Source organism: Artemia franciscana, chromosome 12 (assembly GCF_032884065.1).
Source record: "Artemia franciscana chromosome 12, ASM3288406v1, whole genome shotgun sequence".
NCBI lineage: Eukaryota > Metazoa > Arthropoda > Branchiopoda > Anostraca > Artemiidae > Artemia > Artemia franciscana.
This window is the reverse complement of record NC_088874.1, coordinates 31,372,921-31,400,064: the sequence shown is the minus strand read 5'-3', so window position 1 is coordinate 31,400,064 and position 27,144 is coordinate 31,372,921. Positions and strand designations below refer to the sequence as shown.

The 27,144-nt window shown below is 36.1% G+C and overlaps 1 protein-coding gene and 1 long non-coding RNA gene across 5 annotated transcripts in view; one reads left to right on the top strand and one right to left on the bottom strand.

Moving 5' to 3' along the window:
* Nucleotides 1-27,144, bottom strand: part of LOC136033985 (transcription factor AP-2-epsilon-like) — a 168,162-nt gene that overhangs the window by 89,881 nt on the left and 51,137 nt on the right. Inside the window, exon 1 of one of the 3 annotated variants that reach the window (XM_065715018.1) lies at nt 12,251-12,917. The exons of 1 other annotated variant lie outside the window; for it this stretch is intronic. In XM_065715018.1, the coding sequence (XP_065571090.1) occupies nt 12,251-12,481 (231 nt within the window). In that variant the 5' untranslated portion in view covers nt 12,482-12,917. Of the gene's footprint in view, nt 1-12,250; nt 12,918-27,144 lie in introns of those variants that run through there. One more of the 3 variants, XM_065715019.1, reaches the window with a different exon arrangement.
* Nucleotides 11,230-17,642, top strand: LOC136033987 (uncharacterized). 2 transcript variants are annotated; one of them, XR_010619077.1, is made up of 3 exons: nt 11,230-11,362; nt 12,244-12,466; nt 17,451-17,642. It is a non-coding gene; the product is annotated as an uncharacterized LOC136033987 (long non-coding RNA). The 2 variants fall into 2 exon arrangements; XR_010619076.1 differs by having other exon boundaries at nt 11,355-11,489.

The following is a 27,144-nucleotide window of genomic DNA, read 5'->3' as shown; positions in this document are numbered from 1 at the left end:
ATTTTCAGGGCATGCTAATAGCGTTTAGCTAAAACATTTACTATTCGGAATATTCTCTACTGGCAGCTTACCTGCCATCTATTAAAATTATATATTAATTTTAAGTACAGATGACGTGCGGCTAAAGACACTAGTTTCAGGTGTTCCAAGGATTATCTGGATTGGAAATCGGGGTCCTCTGTCTACACAACACGATTGAAAATTTAAATATTTAGAAGATCTAATTTAAAAAGATGAATTCAAAAATTTTAAGATCTAATTCAAAAGAACTAAATTTTGTTATGAACAGGACCAGCATTAATTAAAATCTTGCCATTAGCTAGGTTTGACCAATTTTTAGCCTTTATTTGGCAAAATCTGACTATATTCTTAGTTCAACATCGCAATGCAGACTAAATAGTTGTTTCTACCATCCTAACAACTGGTTGTTAACAATATCTGTGTTATGGGACCAGCACTTTGGCTTTGTTCCTTTTTTTCTAAACCAACAATTTTAGTTTAGTAGGAAATCTATTTAATGCCTAGCCTCTGCGTTTTTTTTTTAGAAAGTGTCGACCACAGGCCAGATTGATGAAAGTGACATTACACTTAGGAAAGATGACGCTGCGAGTGAGTCAGACTAAAATCTAAAAGTGCTTAAGATGTGTGGTGCATCCAGGCTCCCATCACCAATATACCTTCTAACATAGGAAACAGCTAAATCGAAAAAAGCGCAATTTATCACAGGTTCGGAAATGCCACCGTCTGCGGTTAAAAGGTGTGTAATTTCGCCCGAGTTTTATCATTTCGTTTTTTTTTGCGTTTGGACTGAAATAAAAAGGAATGGTAACATACATGCCTCCTACATTGAAATAGCTCTCTTAAAGAAACGGAAGGTAGTTTTTTGCTTCTTTTTTTACTAATGATATTAGAAGGTTTGCCATGGAAAGATAATCAGCCTTCGAGGTAATGGAGATAATTTTTAAAATCAATTATCAAAGTATACGATATTCTATTTCAACTCCTCTTTTTTACAAAAATTACTCGTGAAATTTGAAAATTTCCGGAAGTTGTCAACTTCACTGTTGTGGTTACTATTCTGGTTTCAGGCTATTCTGGCTTACTATTCCCGTTTAATCTGAAACATGCAATGGGCTACAATCTGTGGGATTGAAGGCAAAGAGTGGGCTCAAGGCCCTTCCAGCCCCGCCATACCATCTTCCCATAAAACTTTTAGCTGAAGCTTTCGGGAACCTGATTGGGAAAAAACTGGGCTTGTAGCTCATCCACAACACCCGTCCCCCATCAGTTTTTTTTTGCAAAAGGTGCGGATATGAAAACTTGGTACCTGACTCATAAAAGGAATTTGGGTACTTGTGCCTTATAGCCACCACACTCGAGTTCTGTCAAGAAGTGAAGCTTGGTTAATGTTAATCAAATAAAACAAAATATGATGAAAATATAATACTTTACCAACAAAATTATAAAAATTACAACAAAGACATATGGGAGTGAACATTAGAAGATCTATAAAGGTCGGTTTATAATCAGTTTTCTAATAACGCACAACGAGACAGAACTTTTGGAATTTTCAAAGACTTTTGCAATACGGCTAATGGCTCTCAGTACATGCATATACAATACTGATTCTTCAGATACGGGAACCTTAAAGCTTTATTTTAGGAATTTTACATTTGCACTTGTTCTTGAATGCAAGGCCGTTATCAAGAGAGAGGGGGTGGTATCCCCTCTCTCTTGGCCAAACTCGTAAACTCTCTTGACCCCTCTAAAATGCCAAACTCGTAAAAACGTAACAAAAATAAACAAATTTTTTATGGATATTTTAGGTTGTTTTGCACCCCCCCCCCTAAACAAAATCCTAGACACACCCGTGGTTATTTGAAAAAACCCTCGACCACATATGTTGAAACAAAGGGAATGGCAGCTGATCCTGAAATGATTAGAAACAGCTCTTTTTGAAAAATATATACTTAGGCTTAGATACGATGGACGAAATTAGTGATCAGTGATAATTAGTGACTAGTGATCAGCCAGACTACGAAAGGAGAAGCTACAAGTTGAAAATAAAAAATAATATTTGTCACCTTGCATCTTTTACAAAAAGGAAATCGCTCAGATACAGAGGAGATTCAGCTTGGTAAAGAAATCTATGAGGCCCTTATTTTTTAAATATTGCCCTTCCTGAGGAGCAGAGAGTCTTAAAAGTTTTAGCTTTGGACATCAAAACTATATTTGTTATTTCTTGAAGACTACATGAAAACCTTCCAACTGTTCATTATCCAAAACTCAAAACATCCAAAAATTCAAAGCATAATTTTTAATTTTTTCGATCTCCTGTAAAATTTAAAAAGCGTAACATATCGCCTTTTGAATTACTGCAGTAGATTTAATAGCTCAACTCAGAAGTGCAGATAGCAAGGACATTTATTCAAGGCCGTATCCAGGAGGGGGAGGAGGTTTAAGCCCCCCCAATATCTAGTTTTTTATGCGTTTTTAAGTCCCCCCCCAAACAAAAATCCTCGATACGACCCTGTATTTATTCATTTAAAATGCAAATGGGCGCTGATTTCCCTCCACCTGGTGTAAATCTCAGAAAGCCACATGTACCTTACAGTTTTGCTACGCTTGGTACTATTCTGTCATGCTTGGCACAATCCCCGAAACGGTTGGCGCACGCGACCTAGTGTTCATGATTTCAGAGAGAGAACGAGTTCTGGCAAAAATGTTGCGAAGGGGCAAAGATTTTTCTATGTAGATACAAAAAAAATCTAAATCTAGAGGGGAACTATTCATCCCACCCCTCCCCCCTGATTGGTGCCCTGACAGACGGCCAAATAAGTTAAGGAAAGCATAACATTTACGTTAATAAATTATCATACTTTAAAATATCCTTGTTTAAAATAGATATGGTAGAAAAAACTAAAAAAAAAAAATGCTGAATACTGATGGGATAATTATCATTTACTGTTGACAAGAAATAAACCTACTGAATGAGAATACAATCCATTCTGTCAGATTATTATCCTACGCGATTTCCTCTTTCGTTTTTTGTTTTACAAAGTCTTGGGTAATATTGCTTCGTGAAGACAATATGCAGTATGATTCGTGGAAAAAAACCTTGAAAAAAAAACATTACAAAAAAAGCTTTACGCCACCAAGACTACTATCACGCCAATTTCTTTTTCTCAGAAAAAGTTTTTTTTTTTCAGAAATACTTGAACCGTGATTACAATACTGCGACGTAATCTTAATGCACTGACTTTTTTCCCAAAATAAGAAAGCACAATGGAATGAAAAATACACGAAAACAGGCTAAAGTACCTCCCACCAGAGCAACATTTTGGGTCTAAACCTACCAGACCAAACTTCAGACTTAGCAACGGATTATATCGTTACTGTCACGTCTAGAGGTCCATTCTGACATTTAAATTTTTTAAAGCTGTACTCAAAGGGAGGATCAGCAGGGCAATAGATATTCAGTCACACATTGATCCTCGGCATCTACAGTGCCCTATTGATTTCCCTTTAGAGGATAGCTTAGCAGCCGATTTTTGAAATTATATCAGGAGTATGAAGATGTCAGACGCGACCTTTAGGCGTAACATCGACAATATTTGTTTAGAAATAACGACTGTGGAGTTGGAGTTGTGAGGTCGGAGTTATAGTAAATTTTTGCTAAATGAAGTCGGAGGCGGTATATTGAAAACGTCTTGAGTCGGTTATAACTTATAAAATCTAGTTAAATGAAGCTTTAAAACAGGGCTGTCGCGTCCGAGTCTTGGAGTCATAGAGGGTATATCGAAAATGTCTGGAGTCGGAGTTGGTTATAATTTATAACCAACCCCACAGCCCTGTTAGAAATGACACTGTTTACTAAATAATTTTAATTCATATTGATATTTTTTGTTCGTTCGGTTTTAAAATGACGAAATGGAAACGAATATGTAGATCAGGCACGTACACAGAGGAGCTTGGCCCCCCAAAATATTTTTACACATTTTTAGGCAGTCCTTATTCAAGTTATTAATTCTTTTTCAGGCACTTACGTGTTATCGCGACCACACTCAAGAAGTGAAGTTAGGTTAATCCTGATGACATATACCGAAATGGGATGAAAATATAATACTTTAGTAACAAAATTATGGAAACTACAATAGAGAATTATGGAAAGCAGGCCGCCCAGAACGTATTATATTAAATACCTAACCTAACCAGCTATACATACTAATATTTAATCAAAAAAATACCTGCATAGCAATTTACTCACTGAGGCTAAGTTGATTATCTCCGAATGTAGACAGAGAAACCGGTTTTATTCAGATCAAGAGCTTGAGTATGGTCGAGATAACTCGTAAGTACCCTTTTTCATTATCCCCCCCTCACGAAACAACTTCTGTGTACGTGTCTGATGGAAATCTTTGTTTCTTACCAAGCAATTGTCTATCTAGGGAAGTTTACATTCGCGAAACCATGCATCCGACTCGCAGTTAAATTCCTCGAGGTAACATATTCTATTAAATTAGGAAGCAAATTAATGATCTTATTTGACTTAAATAAATTCATCCGGGTAACAACAAGCATATTATTGTCTGAAAACATGGTTTGAGAAATCAGACTAAAAACTCAATACTGTCTAGAATAAGTAACAACTCCTGGATAGACAATGCCTGGATAGACAAGGGACTATCCAGGATTTTAATTCTGGGGGGAGGGGTAATTTTTTTTAAGCGCATGGAAAATTTGTTTATATACATCTATGTTACGTTTTTACGAGTCGGACAAACATTTCGGGGGGAGGTCAACCCCTTAACCCCTCCCCCTCGATACAGCCGTATAGGTGCCGATATATTTTGCACAATAAGGTTGAAACAGAGTTCACAAACGCTCTCCAGCTTCACCATTTGGGAACGATTCTAGCTAAAAGATTCGCAAACACAATCTTTGAAATCAGTTTTGGGAGAGTGCCAAGGAGCAATCGGGGGCGTTCAGGTAAAAGCCGAGATACAGACCCCCCCCCCCCCGCCTAGACCTTTTTCTCCGACTATAGCAGAAGTTTTACTTATGTGTGACGGTTCAATAATCAATTCAATAATCCGATATTCTTCCTCCTAAGTATAACAGGTAATTTAGACTAGAAAAAAAAAAAAACAGGAATCTCGCGTAGGCACACATATTGTAGTTATATCATGGGCCCGATTAGCAGGGGTGTGTTTAAAAGTTGTCAGAAGGACAGAAACTGAAAAATCCTACTAAAATCATGCCATAAATTACCAAAGTGTGATACTTTAGTGGTCTAGAGCGTTCCTCCGTCCAGCTTCGGGGCTATCTACACCTCCGTCGAAAAAGCTACTAGATCTGCACCTCCTACACCTATCTGCACCCCCGTCGAAAAAGCTACTAGATCTCGTAAAATTATAGTGGTGAATTCAATATGACTTAAAGAGTCCTATTCTCGGTTCCTTAACGCCTTCTTCAAAATAACACAAACCATCAAGTTTTCCCACCTGCTATATATGTTAATAAATATAAACACAAAAACTACAAAACAAAACATCTGCCTAGTGCGTAGAAGGGTCTTTGACCCCATGCCCCACCTCAAAATCAAAGTTTTATTGTAAACATTGCTTATTCATAATACTATTCATATGATTTGTCCATGTTTTTACGTTTTATGAGCCTCCCCCCCCCTAAAAAATTATGTATATTCGTACGTGCTTTATATCAATCAAGGCATAAACTAAGATTGTTACTAAAGATTTCGAATTAACGCAAGTTATAAAATTCAGTGTTCAATTAGACAACTTCAAAATAATTGCTGCACCCCTCTAATATTAATATAAGAATAATATAATATTTTTAATAATAAACAAATCGAGTTAATATTTTGTACGTTTGTTGCATATACAGTTAATAGGTATTTTGTTTATTTAGGCTACGTTAAATTTGGTTATAAATATGAGAAATGGGTTAGAAAACCTGACCTAATCAAACCTGTCATCATCAAACCTTTCATTAAACTGAAAAAGTTGACTGGCAACGCTGACTAAATCCAAGGAGAATAAAAAAGGTATTGCGGACGTTCACCGTTGAAAATTGACGAATTTCGGACAGCCACGGTAACATAAATACAATATGGTGAATGCGGGCACGCACCCAGGATTTGTGTTCGACGGGTGCTATTTGAACACACTGAGGGTGGGGGTGTAAGTATTAGATAAAAAATACAAAAAATAGTTGAATTATATTCGAAATTAGCAGAAGATGAGAAGACTATGTTGGGAGAAAGACATAAAAAATGAAGAGAAAACAGGTCCGTAAGCCCCCTGCTGATGTGCCTTGGTAAATCCTAGATTATATACAAAGTAATTCAAGTGCTTAACTTACTCGAAGGGTCAGAAACAGAGTTGCCATATGGGGAACATTTGCACCATTTGGGTGCTTTTTTAGGGGGGGGGGGTGCGAATTAATTTTTTGAATCGGTGCATGATGCCGATTTTTTTTCTGCAGAAATCGTTCATTTTGCGCATTTTCACTAGAAAAATGGCGCTTTTTCACTTTAATGGTATCATAATTTTAAACCAGACACCTGGGTAACACATAGTAATCGACTGGGCGAAAAATCACCAATGTTAAAGTGACAGCTTTGAATTCAAAGAATGCGACCGAACAAATGTATTAAGAAATTGTCCTTGTTTTAGCTCATTGAAGTTCGAAGACAAACCTATCTTCAATTACTCATTCATTTATATGACAAAGTAAATTGTGTATAACAGGATATACATTGAGGAACGGAATAAACCACAATTTAATGAGAAAATAAAGCTGGATGAGAAATTCAGAAGTCATTAAAAAAAACAAAAAAAAAACTTGAGAACAAGATTTTTTTCGTGGGGTGCATTTCGACCCAAAGAGGTTACCAAAACAAACACATTTCATGCTGAATAGAGGAAACAGAAAAAAATTATTAACTTATTAACAACATAAAGATTGTAAAACAAAATACATTATAGTCTAAAGGGATATTTTCAAATTATTCTGGAACTGTATATCTACTACTTAATCCTATATCTACAATCCAAGCAGGGAAGTTACCCAAAGCAAAACAATAGAGGGGGCAGGCGAGGGTGTTTGTAGGATAGATTTTGTGGGAGGCCGCCTAAGTTCGTTAGATCAACCCAAAGAAGAAAGCGAAGCATATGATAAATATAGAAACAGAAAAAACTTCTTTGTACTAAGAAATAGGGGTGAGACGAAGATAGTGACCCGTGCTAGCAAGCTAGGGTGTGAAATCATTTCTACTCTCTGATATTTTAACGCTTCTTTTTCGTACGTGTTGCTATGGCGTAGCTACCTCTTCCGACAGTTCATTACTAGCACATATGGCAATGCAGGCTCACCTCGGGTAACAGCTCCATCTCCCTGGTTTAAATGGAGTTATTTACCCCTTTACCCTTCATTTTAAACTAGGAGAGAACTAGGCACCGCTTTCTTACCCTAAGTGTGGTCCTTGTTCCCCCTCAGATGTGCCCCGTGATCACTTCAATCCCAAAGGACAATCCTCATACAAAGATCATAGCTTGTTTAAATTCATAACCTGTTAAATTCATTTCTTTGAACAATACATGAACTAGTGCGTTTTGACGAAATTCGCATGATTTTCGAAAAAAGGGGTAAAAAATCCTCGTGATCCAAGTGATCTTAATGAAAACCACACCATCAGATTCAACATGTTAGAGAGTCCTGTTGCAGAGGTTTCAAGCTACTGTCTACAAAAACGTGGAATTTTGTATTTGTTGCCAAAAGAAAGGTCAAGGATGCGTATTTATTTGTTTTCTTTTCCCACGGTGATTGTATCGAACCAATGGTCCTAAAAGATCAGGAGATGGCTCATTCGAATGGAAATAAAAAGTTCTCGAGCTCTTTTTAAGTGCACAATAAATAGGAGGACGAATAGCCCCCTCCCACGCCCCCTTTTCCCCCACAGACATTTGATCAAAAAATTGAGACATCCATTTTACTCAGTACAGCTAAAAATCAAATAAATATGTCTTTGGGGATGACATGACTCCCCATTTTCCAATTTTACTCAATTTGCCAATTGTTCACTTATAGTACTCGTTATCGGGAATAAAATGGAATTTTTTGGGAAATATAGAAAATAGAAACTTTTAATTATCTAGCACTAACAAAAATCTATTTGCTAAAACCCGACCAACTTCTCCAAAAATAGGCAAACAAAAACAAATGTTTTAGACATTTAGTAGACTTTTTGCAAAAAACAAGAATAAAAACGACAACAAGTACATTGACTTAGGTTACCAAGAACGGGTCGAGAGCCTTAGTAGTTATTACAGGGTGGAGGAACAAGAGGTTCGTGGTCATGACTGAAATCTGTAACAGGGAGGGCTGAACGGTGTTTTGAGGATTACTATGCCAAGCTTCAGCCATTGACCATACCAGTAGGCTATAACTTGCAGAGGATAATTTTCTTTTACTCGTTTTTGCTTTTCTCATGTCATCTTGGATTTTCTGGTGGAACTACATGAAATCGCGGGTATAAAGCCCATGTATACCCATTAAACACAGGGAAAGAAGGTGGTTGTGCACAGGAGGTTTAAAGATACGATGATTTTTCTTTGTTGAACAAAAGAAAATATCAAACAGTTCGTGGTAACGAACTGTAGTAAGGAGCGACCCGGCTCAATAGTAAACGAAACTCTAAAAAACGGAATTTCGATACTAAAAGATATATCAAAAGAATCGGATTTTTATGCTGATTTTAAATATATAAATTTCATCAAATTTAGTCTTTGTCATCAAAAGTTACGAGCCTGAGAAAATTTGCCTTATTTTGGAAAATAGGGGGTAACACCCCCTAAAAGTCATAGGATCTTAACGAAAATTACACCATCGCATTCAGCGTATCAGAGAACCCTATAGAAAAAATTCCAAGGTCCAATCTACAAAAATGTGGAATTTCGTATTTTTTGCCAGAAGACAAATCACGGGTGCGTGTTTATTTGTTTTTTTGTTTTTTTTTCCCCAGGGGTCATCGTATTGACCAAGTGGTCCTAGAGTGCTGCAAGAGGGCTCATTCTAACGGAAATGAAAAGTTCTAGTGCCCTTTTCAAGTGACCAAAAAAATTGGGGGACACCTAGGCCCCCTCCCACGCTCATTTTTTTCCCGAAGTCAACGGATCAAAATTTTGAGATAGCCATTTTGTTCCGAATAGTCGAAAACCATAATAACTATGTCTTTGGGGATGACTTACCCCCCACAGTCCCTGGGGGAGGGGCTGCAAGTTACAAACTTTGACCAATGTTTACATACAGTAATTGTTATTGGGGAGTGTACCGACGTTATCAGGGGGATTTTTTGGTTTGGGTGTGGGGTTCAGGGGAGGGGACTATATGGGAGGATCTTTCCTTGGAGGAGTATTTCATGGGGGAAGAGAAATTCAATGAAAAGGGCGCAGGACTTTCTAGCATTACTATAAAAAAAACATTGAAAATATAAACATGAAAAAGTTTTTTCAATTGAAAGTAAGGAGAAGCATTAAAACTTAAAACGAACAGAGATTATTACGCATATGAAGGGTTCTAAAAATACTTTAGCATAAAGAGCGAGGTATTTAGGAGGAGATAAATACTTCGCTCTTTATGCTAAAAATTTTTTAAATAATTTCAACTATTTATTCTACGGCCTTTCTGATTCAGGGGTCATTCTTAAAGAATTGGGATAAAATGTAACGTAAGTTACGTAAGTTATGTACGTTTGTTACGTAAGTTAATTCTTAAGTTACGTTTTTTTTTACTAATAAAAACGTTCGTTAAAAATTAAAAGATCTAGTTGCCTTTTTGAGTAACCAAAAAATTGGAGGGCAACTAGACCTCCTTCGCCACCCCTTATTTCTCAAAATCGTCTGATTAAAACTAAGAGAAAGCCACTTAGCCAAAAAAAGAATTAATATGCAAATTTCATTTTAGTAATTTATGTACGGAGAGCCAAAATCAGACATGCATTAATTCAAAAACTTTCAGAAATTAAATAAAAAAAACAAGTTTTTTTAAATGAAAGTAAGGAGCGACATTAAAACTTAAAACGAACAGAAATTACTCCGTATATGAAGGGGGCTTTTCCTCCTCGACACCCCGCTCCTTGCGCTAAAGTTTGATTCTTTCTCGCAACTCTACTTTTTAAAACAATAAAAAACTTTAGCGTAAGGAGCGGGGTGTCGAGGAGGAAAAGCCCCTTTCATATACGGAGTAATTTCTGTTCGTTTTAAGTTTTAATGTCGCTCCTTACTTTCATTTAAAAAAACTTGTTTTTTTATTTAATAAATAATCATGAAACAAGTTCAAAGCCTATCTAATAGCACAGGAAAACTCCCTGCCAAGCTTCTTTTGCCGTTTCTCAAGAGCCTCAAGTGTTAGGAAGGTCTTAACCACATTCCCATCCCCAAAGGCCACCGCCAGTAATCTTTAAACACTCAGGTAGGTAGGTAGCACGGAGTGGATGTTTTAACGCCATCGTGGTTTTCCGCCACCCAGGAAATCTTGTATCATCAATGAAATCAATGTTGGTTCTGAATAGACAGATTAGGTTAGTCTATGTCAATTCTGACCTACCTGAATTATAAGGTGGCGGAAAACCACGGTGGCGTTAAAACACTGCTATGCGGTAGCACTACACATGTCAGAAGAATTTAGCAGGCCACTCAACCTAGTGGTACTCCCAGGAAAATGTGTGTTAAAGAGTAGGAGCGTTTGTTTTCGTCCACCCTAAATGTCCTCTGCTTTGCTATTGCCTCCATAATTTAAATTTTTGGTATTTCGACACGCCTTTGCCAAAAAATTTTTCGACGGCTGATAAACTTAAACAAACGTATAAACTTCTAAATTGTATCCTCAATCCGAGGTAGAATCCCAAGTTTATCTTTACTCCTGTGGGTATCTCAAACGGTCCCTAGCATTTGTTTGAAGTCTTCCGGCCCGAACACAAGGGGCCTGGGGCAAACTTAGAGTCATACCTACCCTCAACAGAAAGTATGGAGCCGTTGTTCTCATACAATCGAAAAACATAAGCAGTCATTATTTATATTCGTCAAATATTGGCTCATAACCCCTTTGCAACTCTAAAGCCCAAATGATGTCACCCAAGAAAAGTTGTCGCGTTAGGATACACTACCCAAAAGGTAAAGAATTGGTAATGAGACAAAACACGTTATAAAGACGGGGAAAGAATAAGCCTTTTTATGAATGAACAAGTTAAAAAATTCCTAAGGGCTTTTCCTTAAAGCGCTCATTGCTAGCCTTTAGGTAAAAGATTGTTGGTCAATACAGAAAGTGATCACAAATAGGGGCAAGTAGAATTTTCATTGTGATTGTGTTAGCAAGATAGTCTCAATGATGCCAATAAATAATCGTTAAAACTGTATTGGACGTATATAGTGATGGAATAACATTTTAGGATTGTTTCATGATTAATGGTAGTATTATTTTAGGTTAAATGCCTTTAATTTTTTTTTTTTCTATTTCGCTGTTGATTGGTAAAGGTTAATAAAAACGATAAAGTTACTGAACTGATTGAATCTCTCAAACTAGGCTACTGAGAAATTAGGTCAAGAAAAGTATTTTCGTCAATTGCAACGACCACGTAAATATAAGTCTAAAAACAGAATAGTGAAATTATTTGGCTGTTATAAAAGAGTAAATCAAGGTGCACATTACGAATAGTGAAAAAACTTGATAATTTGGCTAGTTTAACATATTTGATGCAATAGGCTAGGCTATTTTATTGAAGCAGCCTAACCGCACAACAATGGTAAAATACTAAACGATTGATGGAACTGGCCTATCTTAGATAGTATAGCTATTGAGTTAGGTGCATGAAAGTTTCTGGATCTAGGCCTAGACTACAGCCCCGATAGTAGGCCTATTCACGAGAAATTTTAAAGTTCTATATCGATGGGCCTACTCATTCCCTATATCTAGGCTAGACTCGGCAAACAAAATAAATTCCTCTAGATTTTGTCTGCTCTTCTTTTGGCTCTAGATTCTGAAAATAATTCTGATGATCTGGATATGATTTTAAAATCATAAGCGTAGATTAAAGAAACCTAGGTGAATAGCTTAGAATATAGCCAAAAGCTTGGCATCTTCATGGAAATTACTTTCTAAGATAACAAAAAGTTCTTCATCAACAATTTTACCCTTTAAATTAGTAAGAAGGATAATTTTCAGATGTTACCTCGTCGACATCAACATCGTCGGATTCCGAGGACTGGGCATGTTGGAGGGCCGAAGCGTCGATAAGAAAAACAGGGACGGTAGTTACTTCATTGTTATTAAGTGTTACAACAGCTGTTGTTTGTTGTCGACCATTGCCATCATTATCATCATCCTCATTTCTTTCGTGTTTCTGATGGGACATAGATGAGTTTTCCATTTCCATATCATCGTCCATGTGAGTATCAGACATTTGTTTTCCTTAGTTCAGTGAATGACCGAAAATGTCAACAGAAATGGTTCGAGTTCAATTCGTTGCACAATATTAGATGATCTAAACGAAGGCACTTATTGTGTTCAAACAGATATATCACTGAACTGTGATAAAACAAACCTCGCAAGCAATTCCACGATTTAGCTAAGAAATATACGAAAGTCACAAATATCACAATTTCACAATTAATATAAATAAAACTAAAAATATATATAGTGGCCCTAAGGCAAAAATATGCTATCAGCGAAGCTTGTACAGTACAAGTGAAAGGCCTGAAGCATTTGGGTTCTGCTTACCTGAAGCAAAGCGGGAGAAACTACCCGCCCATTGCAGGTGGGCGGAAAAGGAGAAAAGGTATTTTATAATCCTTGAAGTATTGCAAGAATACCCGTTTGAAACCTAGCCAACCCAAGAGTGTGCATCCAACCAAACTAACTATACGTCTACCCAATTCTTTCCTTTTTTCTGAAAAAATAATATCAAATAAATTAATTGTAAGCGATTTTATTCTTTAGTAGGCTGCTTGGCAAGATGAAGAACTTTAATCTTGTTTTGTGAGGGGGAGAGTAAAAAGAAGTACCATAATAAAACCACATTCGTGACAGGGGGGCATATCAGCTTGTATACCAGTAAAATTACTGGTATACAAAGGTCTAAACTTTAGTTGAGAAGGGGAGGGGGCTAGTAGCCTAACTAGCTAAATCAAATCCAGTGTATAGAACTGGTAAGACGAGATAGCCAAATACAATCATTTTCCAGATACTCAAAAATCCCAAGAAGCCCGTTCTCTGGCCCAAATTTTCTAAGTGTTCTTTGGAAGAATTTCGAAGGGTATACTATCCCACCTCCATTATAGATACGTACGAATATGGGTAAGTTTTTAGTTTCGTCAGAAGCTGTCTGAAGTGCGTATGACTGCATATAGCAAGATCCTGATGGTCGCGTATTGTTTCTTTATCATTATTAGAGAAGCGCATCAATTTTTTAGCTTTCTAAAATCCCCCTCCAACGAAACTAAAAATGTGTAAAATGGGCTTGCTTACAGGTAACATTACCTATTGAACGAACCATATTAGTCCACAAGCCCCGTGGACAGTGGGGCGAGGTCTGTATTCTATATTTATTCAACAAAGAGTGATAAAACTAAAAAGAAAAACCTCGAACGAGGTTTATTAAATAAATATAGAATAGAGACCTCGCCCTGCTACCTGCAGGGCTCATGGATTAATACGCTTCACTCTACAGGTAATGTTACCTGTAAGCAAGCCCACTTTACGCATTTTAGTTTGTCCATGGAGGAGGAGCGTCAACTAGAAATAGATGCGCTCCTAGAATTAGCATTTCTAAGTACTATAGTATGGAAACGAGTCTGCTTATCAGCCTAGTTTCCAGTTTAGACAGCCTGTGACGAAAGTAAACATTTACCCGAATATGTTTCATATTCAATCAACCAGTAGCTATAAGCTACTTGGCTTAATTGTAAATTCGCTGGTTTGTTGGGTCAGAAATTTTGCCCTCTGCCTTTTTCCGATGTGGCGTGTTCAATACCTAGTTTGAAATTGTACGCTTCATGGTTTTAGTATCTTAATCAGATACTAGAAGTTTTTTACCCCTCCAATAAGCACTTTTTGGAAACGGAAAAGGGTCATCTATACCGGCCCTTACGCAAGGAGGGATGTTTCACCATAAAGTTTATAAAACTTCAGGGAAATTTTATGTAGCCTACTTGGCCCGAAAAATTAGGGCGTCCACCAAAATTCTTATTTTTTTCCAAGATTTATGTTTCTTATAGATGATGAACAAATTTCATGTGATAAGTGATATTTGCTGAACATTTTTTGTGAATGCCCCCCCCCCCAAAAAAAAAAAAATTGTACGTGCCTGTTATTAAGCTGCATGTAAAAAAAGGTAAAAATCCAGATTACGGGCTTCATGCTGTCTTGGAAAGTAGTTGAGTTAGTTTAAAGGGACTTTCAGGAATGAGTACGGGGCCAAAAATGTATTCCCAAGCTGCTATATCTACATTTTCTCGTGTTTAGGGCTCAGCAAATTCCATAAGTAATAGTTCTATACATGCCTAAATTTTAACAAAAAAACGTTTTAGCTGAATTTTCAGTCTCTTTCATTGGCTTTGCTTTTTTAAATGCCATTCCTGTTATTTCAGTAGAATTTGAAGCTATATCAAGGTTTTTCCCAAAATTTCAGAAATATGTCTTTAAAACCTTATAAATTGGGATTGAGCAATGGTATGAGGTTCGTAACACTCTTTGTGTGCCTCATTTGAGCAGAAGACCTTTTTTGGAAGGTTGTACTTTTATAACACTAAGATTGTTAAAGGTCATCAATGCCATTGCCCTTTGGAGGGCGAAGGAGTGGAGGTAGGTGCTTTAAAATATCTTCCCATGAGAACATTAAGGTTCTGGATGTATTCCTGAGTTTCATTCACTTAACTCTTATTACTTTTCAACATGGCAAAAAGCCCCTGAACTAAAATTTTACCAGCGATTATGGTAACTGTGGTAAATTTTATTAAGGTAAATCTCGGTACTTGTCTGTTATATCGCCTATGTGTAGAAAAGCTAAGTAGAACCGGTTTTCATTGAGCTTGCGATCTCTATTGAATGAAATTTATTAATCATAATGAAATATCACAGAACATGATGAAAATATAATACTTTCAAAACAAATTTGGACTAAATATTCGCACATCAGGACGCGGGTGTAAAGTATAGCGGGTCTGTATGCAAAATGTGTTAGGTACAATTATTCTGCAACAAGTAAGAATTGTTTTCTAGCTTCACACTGTCCAAATACTTTACCCCACCCCCCTAATGTGCAAATATATACCCCAAACTATATATTTCTGTCTCTTGCCTTTGTATGACGGTAAGCTGAAAGAAACTAATCAAGAAACCGATTCTATAGTGTGACAATGGATGAAGAACTTAACATAGGCGCTATAACAGAAAAGTACCTAAATCTCTTATATTTAAGAGTAAAGACTGACCTTTTTTCAAATGCGTTCACAAGGAAACTTCAATAAATAAGACCATGCTTCCGGTGCCAACAAAGTTATGCACAACCCCTCTGGCTCTGGGTCATGACAATTTAAAAATTAGATATTGACTTCTATGAATTTTAATGTGGATAGTAGTGACATTAACGAATTTTAGCTTCCTCTGAAACCTGAAATTCAAATCAAACAGTTCCTGGTAACGAACTGTAAGTAAGGAGCGATCCGGCTTAATAGTAACCGAAACTCTAAAAAAACAGATCGTGGGGATCTGTCAAAGAATACATCAAAGGTTCTGAATGTTATGCTAATTTCAAATATATAAGTTTCCTCAAGTTTAATACTATCCAGCAAAAGCTACGAGCCTGAGAAAATTTGCCTTAATTTCGAAAAAGGGGTAAACACCCCTAAAAGTCATAATATCATAATGCAAATCACCAACAGATTGAACGTATCAGAGAACCCTACTGTAGTCCCATGCTCGTTTTTTCACAAACTTACGGGATCAATATTTTGAGATAGTCAGTTTGTTCAGCAAAGTCGAAAAATCTAATAACTCTGTCTTTGAGGATGCCTTTATCCCCCACAGTCCCCGGGGTAAGGGCTGAAAGTTATGAACTCTCTCCATTGTTTGTATATAGCATTGTTTATTGAGAAACATACAGACGTTTTCAGGGGAATTTTCCCATGAAGGGGGTGCCGGATTTCCCAGTATTATTTAAAAAACGATCAGAAATTAATAAATAAACAAGTTTTTTTTACTGAAAGTTAGGAGCAACATTAAAACTTAAAACGAACAGAAATTATTACGTATATGTGGGGTTCTCCCCATCGTCTATGCCACACTCTTTAAGCTAAAGATTTTTTTTTAGTACTTTCAAAAGAGCTTGTTATTCTAATTAAACGGCCTTTGTGATTCAGCGGACATCCTTGAAGAATTGAGAACAAAATTCGAACTTTAGCGTAAAGAGAGAGATATTGATGAAGGGGCGAACCCCGTCATATACGTAATAATTTCTGTTCGTTTTAAGTTTTAATGTTGGTCCTTATTTTCGGTTGAAAAAACTTTTTTTTTTTTTATTTAATAGTCACAAAAGTCAAACTTCATTATTATTTTATTATCACCTTTCTGGAACTACGGAACAGATTAGCACAACTATGTGAATTTGAGGAAACTGTATGTAAATCGTGATCCAATCAGTTTCCCCACTTTTGTCTTATTAAATTAAGTATGTAATTGGGACAAGGATTAATTAACTTACAGACGTGAAAGTTTACATCTTTCAGAGATAATGCACAAGCGTTAAAGAGTCAAAAGCCTTCCATGGATTTTTTTTGATCACTTTGTATGTAAGACGTGGGTCTACAAACTTGCAAGGGGGTTCATTTGATAAGAAGTGAAAGCACCATTACCATTTCTAAGGGCCAAAAGTAAATGGAGGCTAACTAACACTCTTTCTTGACTTTTCCCTGGGTATCCCCGTAACCCCCTATGGCACCAGACCAAATTGGAAAATCGGGATTGATTTGAAACTTTCACGGAGTGTTTGGGGATTTCAGATTATCTGTTTGTGGGCGGGATGAGGGGTGCCCAAAAAACGTTTGTCTCCGATTTGCTTAGAAGTTTTTGTTCTATGAGTTACTGTGGGACTTCTTTTATTACACGGCGCAATACCAAGGTACCGCAAATAAAAAGAACATCAAAAACTGTATCTGTCATATATTAAATAAAAAAACAAGTTTTTTCAACTGAAAGTAAGATCGACATTAAAACGAACAGAAATTACTCCGTACATGAGAGGGACTGTTCCCTCCTCAACGTCCCGCGCTTTACGCTAAAGTTTGACTCTTTCTCTCAACCCTACTTTTTAAAACTACTTTTTTTTTCTATTTTCTAGTTATTTTTTTATTATTGTTTGTCTTTTTCGTTTTCAGAACCTGGCCACTCCGTTATTCAAAGAAATAGAAAAAAAAAATTAAGGTCGTTTTAGGGAGACGAATGAACAGCATTCACATTAACCAAGAAGACCCTGAGGATCACGCAGAACAACCACAAGTAGGTTACCAAGGGAAAATAGTGTTTTGTATTACCATTATAGTTGAAAAATAAACTTTCCTTTTGTTGAATTTGTTTCCCAAGATAGTCTGTATGTTTTCAATTCACTGATTACATGTGAAATTAGTTTAAAGATGGGGAATTCTGTCATATATTAAATAAAATTTAATATAAAACAAGAATATGCGTTGCAATATTTTTCCATAAATTTTCAGTTTGACCGTTATCTTCAATAAAAAGGATAAATCGCTTTGAAACTGAGCTTGGAAATACTAGGAAAATCCCAACTGATTTTGGATTTTAATTAAATTCATAGCTACTGAAAAATTGCTCATTTTGAACAATAGAAGTAGTATCATTGACTCACAGGAAGCTTAAAATTATTTTCAAATTTTAGAGTATAACAGATTATTCTTCTTTGTAAAGATTAGCTCAAATTTCAGAGATATTCGAAAATTTATGAAAAGGTGTCTTAAAATTGGTCTGTTTATCCCTATGGCGTCTTTATTTCATCAAGTGTGCAAATGAGTCATTTAAAACCAAGGGCCAAATGGGTGGGAATTGAATTCATGTTCACCTTTCGCCCTCATGAAAACAACCATTATGTGACACAAAGGTGGATATTTCTCACCAGTTCAATTCTGGTCCAGTAGCGTAATTTCGCCCAAATCCTGGGGGGGGGGGCAAAGTTCAAGCCAATTTTTTCCAAATCAAGTGAAAACTGAAAATTGAGGCATATAGTAACAAAAAAGGTAATGGTATACTAAAAAAACTGACCCGTTTCAATGGATGCTTGAATTTTGCAAGCTTACCTTAGTTTTGAAAATAATTTTGGAGAAACTAAATTTCAGCTGAGGGGGCAAACTGTGGTCTAGGAGGGATAGTTGCCCCCTCTACTCATAGCAAATTACGCCCTTATTCTGGTCTCAAGGCAAAAATGAAATAGAGCTTTTCGTTAAGTTCAACAAGTGATAGATGAGACGAGGGAAAAGCTGAAACTTTTATTGAAAAAATCTAACATAGGTTCTAAGAACAAATCTAACATAGGCGCAAAAACATAGGTTCACGTGGACAGACGACTTCCACCTAGCTCACATCCTCGTAAAAATGGGTTTCAACTAAGCTACACAGGCATCCCTATGTGACGTATCCCCCTAACTAAGCTTAGAACATTAAAAGATTTTCTCTCAATTAATTTTGGCCGTGTTGGCTGAATCAGCGAGCCCGTAATGTAGACTATCAAACAGTTCGTGGTAATGAACTGCAGTAAGGAGTGACCCGACTCAATAGTAAACGAAAGACTAAAAACGGAATTTTGATACTAACAGATACAGCACACGAATCGGATTTTCATGCTGATTTTAAATATATAATTTTCATCAAATTCATTCTTAGCCTACCCATCAAAAGATACGAACCTGAGAAAATTTGCCTTATTTTCGAAAATAGGGGTAAAACACCCCCCAAAAAATCATAGAATCTTAACGAAAATCACACCATCGCATTCAACGTATCAGAGAACCCTAATGTAGAAGTTTCAAGCTCCTATCTACAAAAATGTGGAACTTCGTAATTTGTGTTTAAAAATTTTTGTCTGAGTGTTTTAAAAAGTAGAACTGTGAAAAAGAGTCAAACTTTAGCGTAAAGAGCGGGACGTTGAGAAGGGGACAGTCCCTTTCATATACGGAAGATTGTCTGCTCGTTTTATGTTTTAATATCGCTCCTTACTTTCAGTTGAATTTTTTTTTAATAAATGTTGCTAAGAATAATAATAAAATGGCAATCATGAAAAACGTTATGCAATGTAATGAAGCATACAAAGCAATATAATCAAAAATGTAATTATAAGCGGTCAAATTTGCTTTCCAATATGAATTAAAGTTTTTGCTTAATGATGCATCCTAAATCCTCACTATAAACTCTTTTCTGAGGTGAATAGCGCATTATTCATGGACACCTTGGCATTATATAGTGCTTTTAATGTCTATTTATTTATTTTACTGGAATTATAAAATGGATTGAGTTGTTTCACAAGCTTCAAGCCGATTGGAGGAACCAAAAATGATGTCTATATTTCTGCTGGAAGGATGGTGGGGTAGGACCCACTGGATGGCGGGGTAGGACCCATTCAAATCATTCAGACATGGTGTCACATTTTTACTGTATTTGTACATAAATTACTCCGTATATGAAAGGGGGTGTTACCTCCTCAACGCCCCGCTCTTTACGCTAAAGTTTTTCACTTTTTTTAAAAAGTAGAGCTGAACGAAAGAGTCGAACTTTAGCGTAAAGAACGAGGCGTTGAAGAGGTAACAGCCCCTTTCATATACGGAGTAATTTCTGTTCGTTTTAAGTTTTAGTGTCGCTCCTTACTTTCAGTTAAAAAAACTTGTTTTTTTATGTTTATAATTATACAGATTGAAAATATGTGCATCATTCCAGCTCGAACATAGTATACTATGCCTAAGATGTTGTCTAAAGACGGTTGTTGTCCAAAAAGCTGTAGAGTATCATAGAAATTATTTTTATCCTTGGATTTATTGAATAGAATTATTGCTAAAATATTTTGTGATTTTTATTTTAGACCAAAGCTGTATATCACCTAACAACTAAATATTAGAGTAAACTAAATTTAGTTTTTAAGGATGAAACTAAAATAAATTTTTAAAAATTATATTAATTATCATTAAACAAGGCAAAGTTGAGAAAAATACAGCTAAAGGTGACGAAGGGAAAATCGCCCACCGCGCTAACCACAGCCCACCGCGCTAACCACAGCCCACCGTAACCAAAAGTTGAAAAAATTAAAAAAAAAAAAATCCCCAATGAGAAAAGATTGCCATCTGACACTGAATCAGAAAGCTTAACTATTCTTTCGGTTAATCTTAAAAAGTAAAAGTTTATTTGCGAAAGGTGATTTTATGGTTATTTGTGGTGATCTCGAAAAAGATCCTGGAACCTCTCACAAATGGTGCCAAATTGAAATAATCAGTGCAACATTGGACTTAACATGATCAAAAACCTTACATAGGACAACTACAGTCCTCCACCTTGAACAAAAAAGAAAAAAATTCCTTTTTGCATGGGTAGTACTGATGTGTTTCTCGTTTTTATTTTTTATTTTTATTTTTTTTCCTATTAGCGGGCTAGAGGGTTACCAGAGCATTAGAGAAAAATTTGATAATTCATCCGAACGGAAATTAAAATCTTACCCATGAAAGGTTACGAGCCTGAGAGAATTTGAAAAAAAGGGAGAAACACCCCCTATAAGTCATAGGATCTTGATGAAAATAATGCCATCAGATTCAGCGTATCGGCGAACGCTAAGAGGTTTCAAGTTTCCATCTGCATAAAAATGGAATTTTGTATTTTTTTGCCAGAAAGAAGATCACGGATGCGTGTTTATTATTTTTTTTTCTGGGGGTGATCTATCGACCCAGTGGCGCTAGGATATCGTGAGAGGGCTCATTAGAACAGAAATTCTAGTGCCAAGTTTTTAAGTGACCAAAAAGATTGGAGGGCAACTGGCCCTCCTCTCCATCCCTTTCCCCCCAAAATCATCAGATTAAAATTTTGAGATAGCCATCTTGTTTATCATAGTTAAAAGGGTCAATAACTTTGGATATACCAAGAGCCCCAGGGGAAAGGTCTTTTAAGATATAAAAATCGTCTATTGTTTACGAATAGTATTTGTTATTGGGAAGCATGCATACATTTTAGGGTGGGAAGACGAATTTTCTGCTTTTTTTGCCACGGAGGAAATTTCCATGGGGAAGGATGTTTCCAGGGGGTGAACATGTCAAAAGAAATTATACACTGGGGGAATTTGCCGGAATTCCTATACAAAGTTCTTTTCATATTTTTCTTGCTTTCTCTTTTCCGTCTTAATTTTACGCGTGGTCTTGTTAAGGGTGATTGCCCTGGATAAATTTTCACCGGGATTGAATTGTCTAGAGTATATATCCAAAGAGAGGGCACTTCTCCGTGGAGGTGGGGCCAAGTTTCCTGGGATTGTTTAAAAAAGATCAGAAATTAAATAAAATAGCTAGTTTTTCAACTGAAAGTAAGGAGCAACATAAAAGCTTAAAACCAATAAAAATTACTACGACTACGAAGGGGGTTGTCACCTCCTCAACACCTCACTCTTTACGCTAAAGTTTGAATTTTGTCTCAATTCCTTAAAAACGACTTCTGGCACACTATGTTCGTTTAATTGGAACAATAAGAAGGTTTTTTCAAAATTACTTAAAAAACTTTAGCGTAAAGAAGGAGGTGTTCATTAGGAGGCAACCTCCTTCACATACGTAGTGATTTCTGTTGGTTCAAAGTTTTATGTTGCTCCTTACTTTCAGTTTAAAAAAAGTATCAATAAAACTAGTGCAAATACACCAACTGGTGATATTTCCCTTTGTTTGCAGGATTATAGAAAACTAGCGCTTCAAGTCCGGGGTTGCCAGTTCATGAAAATGTAGTGGGGGGGGGGAAAGAAACCTTAATTATTCATGACTGATGACACAACAATCTATTGTTTAAAATTTAGGGGCTTGTTTTGCTAATTTTCTTTTAACTCTCTTCAATGAAAATAGAAAAAAAGTATTTTCAAAATCTTTTTGGATTGTTATTTTTAGTTCTAACCATAGAGATTACAAAATCGGTACTGATTTCCGATTTGAACAAAATACTATCATCCTACATCACTGCTAATAAAGCTGGCCATGGTGGAGGACGGAGTGCATCATGGAGTTAATTATTTCTGCGTTGAGTCAAAACTCAACTTGATTTTACACTGGATGATGACTTAGTTCACTACAGCACTAGCTCAGCCTGTCACACAGCACTAGCTCAGTTTTGATTATTAAATAGTAACAAATTTTGTGAAAAAGAAAAATAGTTTCTTTGAATAAATACACCCGTGACTCTAAATTTAGCATACCCGATTAAAAAAGATATGTTTATTGTCATTATTTTTCCTGTGTTTCGTATTTGGGTTCTGCATATCAATTTTGTGCTTATTTTGAGTTGTAAACGCTATTTTGAATAATTGTTTGTTTCGTGGTTTCGCATTTGAATTTTTTGGCAGATCATCCGTTCAAGTAAATTGTCGGCAACAGTATTTTGTTAGTCAATATTTATCTTTCCATCCAGGTACAAAACTAGTTGCTAAGAAATTGTTAGCAGTAATTGAGATGATCAAGAACACCTATGACTCTGTGACATAAAAGTTTATAAATATCTTCATAGCGGGGAACTGTGAGCCCTAAAATCTGTTTTCTGATTTATAGTTGAATTCTTTACTCAATGACGTCTTAGAAATTGTCGTCCTTGGGGTTACATATGTCTTGCTCTGGTAGTGTCTACCATAGTAATATGGTTTAAAGTATATATGGTATGGTATAATAAGGTAGTAATATGGTATAATATACATTTGTTTACATGTGCTGGAATCGACAAAGAAAATTTTTCTGGAGGGATGGTGTCGGAGGGCCTAATTTGTCCTTCAGACAAGCAGTCAACCATTCTGATGAGAAGTTGTTAGTGCTGGATGATGCTGGAAGAGCCAAGGGCCCAGTTTAGTTCTTTAATTATACAGATTAGGAATCATTGTATCATTTTAGCTCAAAAATCGTACAAAATGCCTATCTTTTTGTTACTTAAATCAACAACAACAACAAAATAAGTTTTTCAACTGAAAGAAAGATTCAACATTAAAACTTGAAACGAATAGAAATTATTAAACATATACGGGAGGTCGCCCCTCCAGAATATCTCGCTCTTTACGCTCCCACACGAAAAATTCTTCCGTGGAACGATCCTTCAACGTAACACCCCCCTGGCCAGAACCCCCTAAAAAAGTATCTGTGTACTTCCCAATAGTCAATGCTATATGTCAACAATGGAAAAACTTCATAGCTTTCATCCCTTCCCCCAGGGGCTGTGGGAGTTCAAGTCATTTTAAAAGACATAGTTATTAGATCTTTCGACTATGGTGAACAAAATGGCCGCCTCAAAATTTTAATCGGACGACTTTGGGAAACGGCATGGGAGGGGGGTTAGCTGGCCTACATGGGAGGGGGTTTAGCTGGCCTACAATACTTTTGGTCGCTCAAAAAGGGAGCCAGAACTTTGATTTCTGGTGATGGAGGGACAGAAAGGTCCTTTGAAGTGTGTCTGATGGAGAGACAGGGGTTAGGTCCCATAAGTTTTAGAGTAAATATCGTTAATTTTGGGCGTGTGGGGGTCCGATCTTGCTTAGGCTAGGGCTCCCATAAGTTGCAGTGGGTTTTAGACTACTATAGTTAGGGAAGGAGAGAGTACCCAAACTCATTTTTGTATTGATTTTGTTCGTTTTAAGCTTGATTTGTATATTTAATTTAAGTTTACTCGCTTTAGAATTTATTTAATCATTATATTAGTACCTGTTGTATGTTTGCTGGCTATGATTGTTTATTTAAGTTCTTTTCGTTTTGGGTTTCATTTATACTTCAATAGTCAAAGTCTTTGGTTCGTTTTAAGCTTGATTTGCATATTCAATTTAAGCTTTATTGGTTTTCATATTTATTTATTCATTTATATTGGTACATGTTGTAAATTGTTTGGGCTATGATTGCTAATTTAATTTCTATTTAGTTTGAGTTTCCTTTTTTTATAGTAATTATTGATCGTAACGAATTTGAATTATTGTAGGTTTTTATTTCTTCCGCTCTTAAGTTTAATATGGTCCTTACTTTTCTTTCAAAAACTTCTTTTTTGCGAAGTTTTTTTTTTTTTTTAATCAATCTTTTTAAAACGGCTACCTTAAAGTTTTGACGTGACGCTATTTTTGGCTGCGATCGGCCTCGGAACAAAATCTAGATGTCATCCAGATATTTTTTGCTCTCGAAAAAGAGACTAGAACACAAGTTTTCCGTTTAAATGAAATTTTCCCCGAAATCCTGGTGCAATACTGTCACCCCTCGTAAAAAAGCAAATAAACACGCACCTGTGAAACAAAAGTAAAAGAAATCGCTCTTTTATAATTGGAAGCTTCAAAATTCTCTGATATGTTTCTGGGCGCCCAAAAATAATGTTAAGAAATCGCTCTTTTATAGTTGGAAGCTTAAAAATTCTCTGACATGTTTTTGGGCGCCCAAAAATGAATGTTAAGAAATCGCTCTTTTATAGTTGGAAGCTTAAAAATTCTCTGAGATGTTCTTGGGCGCCCAAAAAAGAATATTAAGGAATCGCTCTTTTATAGTTGGAAACTTCAAAATTCTCTGAGATGTTTTTGGGCGCCCAAAAATGAATGTTAAGAAATCGCTCTTTTACAGTTGGAAGCTTCAAAATTCTCTGAGGTGTTTTTGGGTGCCCAAAAAAGAATATTAAGAAATCGCTCTTTTATAGTTGGAAGCTTCAAAATTCTCTGAGATGTTTTTGGGCGCCCAAAAATGATTGTTAAGAAATCGCTCTTTTACAATTGGAAGCTTCAAAATTCCCTGAGATGTTTTTGGGCGCCCAAAAATGAATGTTAAGAAATCGCTCTTTTATAGTTGAAAGCTTCAAAATTCTCTGACATGTTTTTGGGCGCCCAAAAATGAATGTTAAGATTTTCATTGATGCCGGATCACTTTTGGAGGTTACTCTCCTTGGTCATCAAAGAATACAAATGTACACATGATAATAATATTTAATGACTACCTTTAAACTTAATACATTTTACATATTTTGAATCAGAATATTCTTTGTAGGTGCATAATGGTGCCGCACTTTCGTGGATTGGAGTTTCGATTATAATAGGTTACTGACAGTTCGTTATCATGGACTGTTTGAAAATCCATTCTTTCCAAAGCATTAATCCCAAATAATAAGATTCAAAACGGTGACTAGACTGTGGTTTAAAGTACTTCGTTTCTAGGATTGGGTATAAATACCCCTTTGACAAAAAGTATCAAATAACAGCCTTTGAATTACCCCACCGCTTTTAGTCCTCACGAATACTGGCCTGATGACAATCCCATCTATACCAGGATCAAACTTCTGTACAAGCCACTGCTTAGATCCAATACAGTTATGAAAACTCGATTTATTTTTAGGACACAGTCGCAGTAGCGATGCTAGCGGCTGGAGACAGGAAACTGGCAGTCTGAATCTAAAAGTCGGAGCACAGCTTAGATACCAGTATTGGTATCTAAGATAAGTATGCAACAAAACAAAATTGTGTTCCCGTGTATAGTGTTGTAGTACGATCTACGCGTCGGAGCGCGGGCTTGGAGGAGGCGCCAAGTTCAGAGCTCTGTACCAAAGGCTTATCATGGGCAAGATAGGAGTTTTCATAACTGTATTGGTATTTAAGGTGTGTTACAGGCTCTCATAGCGTACTTATGGATAACAGGCAAAATGATTGGAACTAGGAGTTTATTGCAACTCCAGCCTTGGTTTCGAAAATTTCGGCCCTCGCCTTCTAAAACGGAAAGCTGCAACTCAATTCTCGCATTGATATATCTAAATAAAAACATTCCATCATTCAAATACCTCGCATTAAATCAAAATATTTTTTGCCAACACATTTTAGATCTATTAATAACTGAAAACGGCGATTTCCTATAGTTTTTTTTCTTTTGTTTCAAAATCGTGAAGGTTTTAGGGTAGTACCACATGTGCTGCCATGATGAGCAGAAAAAAAATAATTAAAATAAATTAGTTAAATTTTATAATGCTTTTAGTCTGTAAAAATTCATGCTTAATGAATCTGCCAAATCCCAAAGACAACTGCACCATCAAAGGAGAAAACTACGCTTCTTTAAACTGTTTGATACTATATGTTCTTAGCTTATTTTTTGCTGATTTTTAACCCCTATATTTAAAACAAAAAAACGTAAAGAAGAGAGAAATAAGGGAAATACAAGCACATGAAAAAAGCCCTTGCCCCACCGTTATTTTGAGAGGGCCTTCATAATTTAGTTTTTTTGTTTCTTTTAAGATTTGGTTTCTTATATAATCTTTGGGTTTTTATCAGTAATTTACTTTTTAATATTGTACCCTGAGGACGGTCGAACGGAGGTCTTGAACGGAATATTTGCATTGTAATCTACGTTTTTAACTGGCTTGTGTTATCCACATTTATCTCTTCTTTGCGCTTTCTTTTTTTCGTTTTTTTTTCACGAATTATTTACAACTGCTGTTTTTTAAAATTGGCACCCGCTACTCCTAAAAACCGAATGTGGGGATTTTTCATTAAAAAGTGAATTCCCAATTATCTGACCCTTTGTAAGAGGAGCATAAGGGTTTATTGAACTCATAGGCTTCCCTGGGAAATTTTGGCTCTCACCTCTCATTTCCACTGCCAAAGGAAAAGCTACAAATAAATTTTTGCCTTCTTCCTACACGCCTTAAATTTTTATTAGTAGCGGTAGTTACGAAATTTGCAGATTCGATTTGGTTATTTCTTGCAAATTACTTTGAGAATTACCTGTCAAATTTAAACTACTATACAGACCATTTCTCAGCAGAGTAATAATGATGGTCCATCTACATAAGGAAGCCTTAATCCTAGATCTAACGACAGACAAACTAATTACGACCAAGGTTGGATAATTA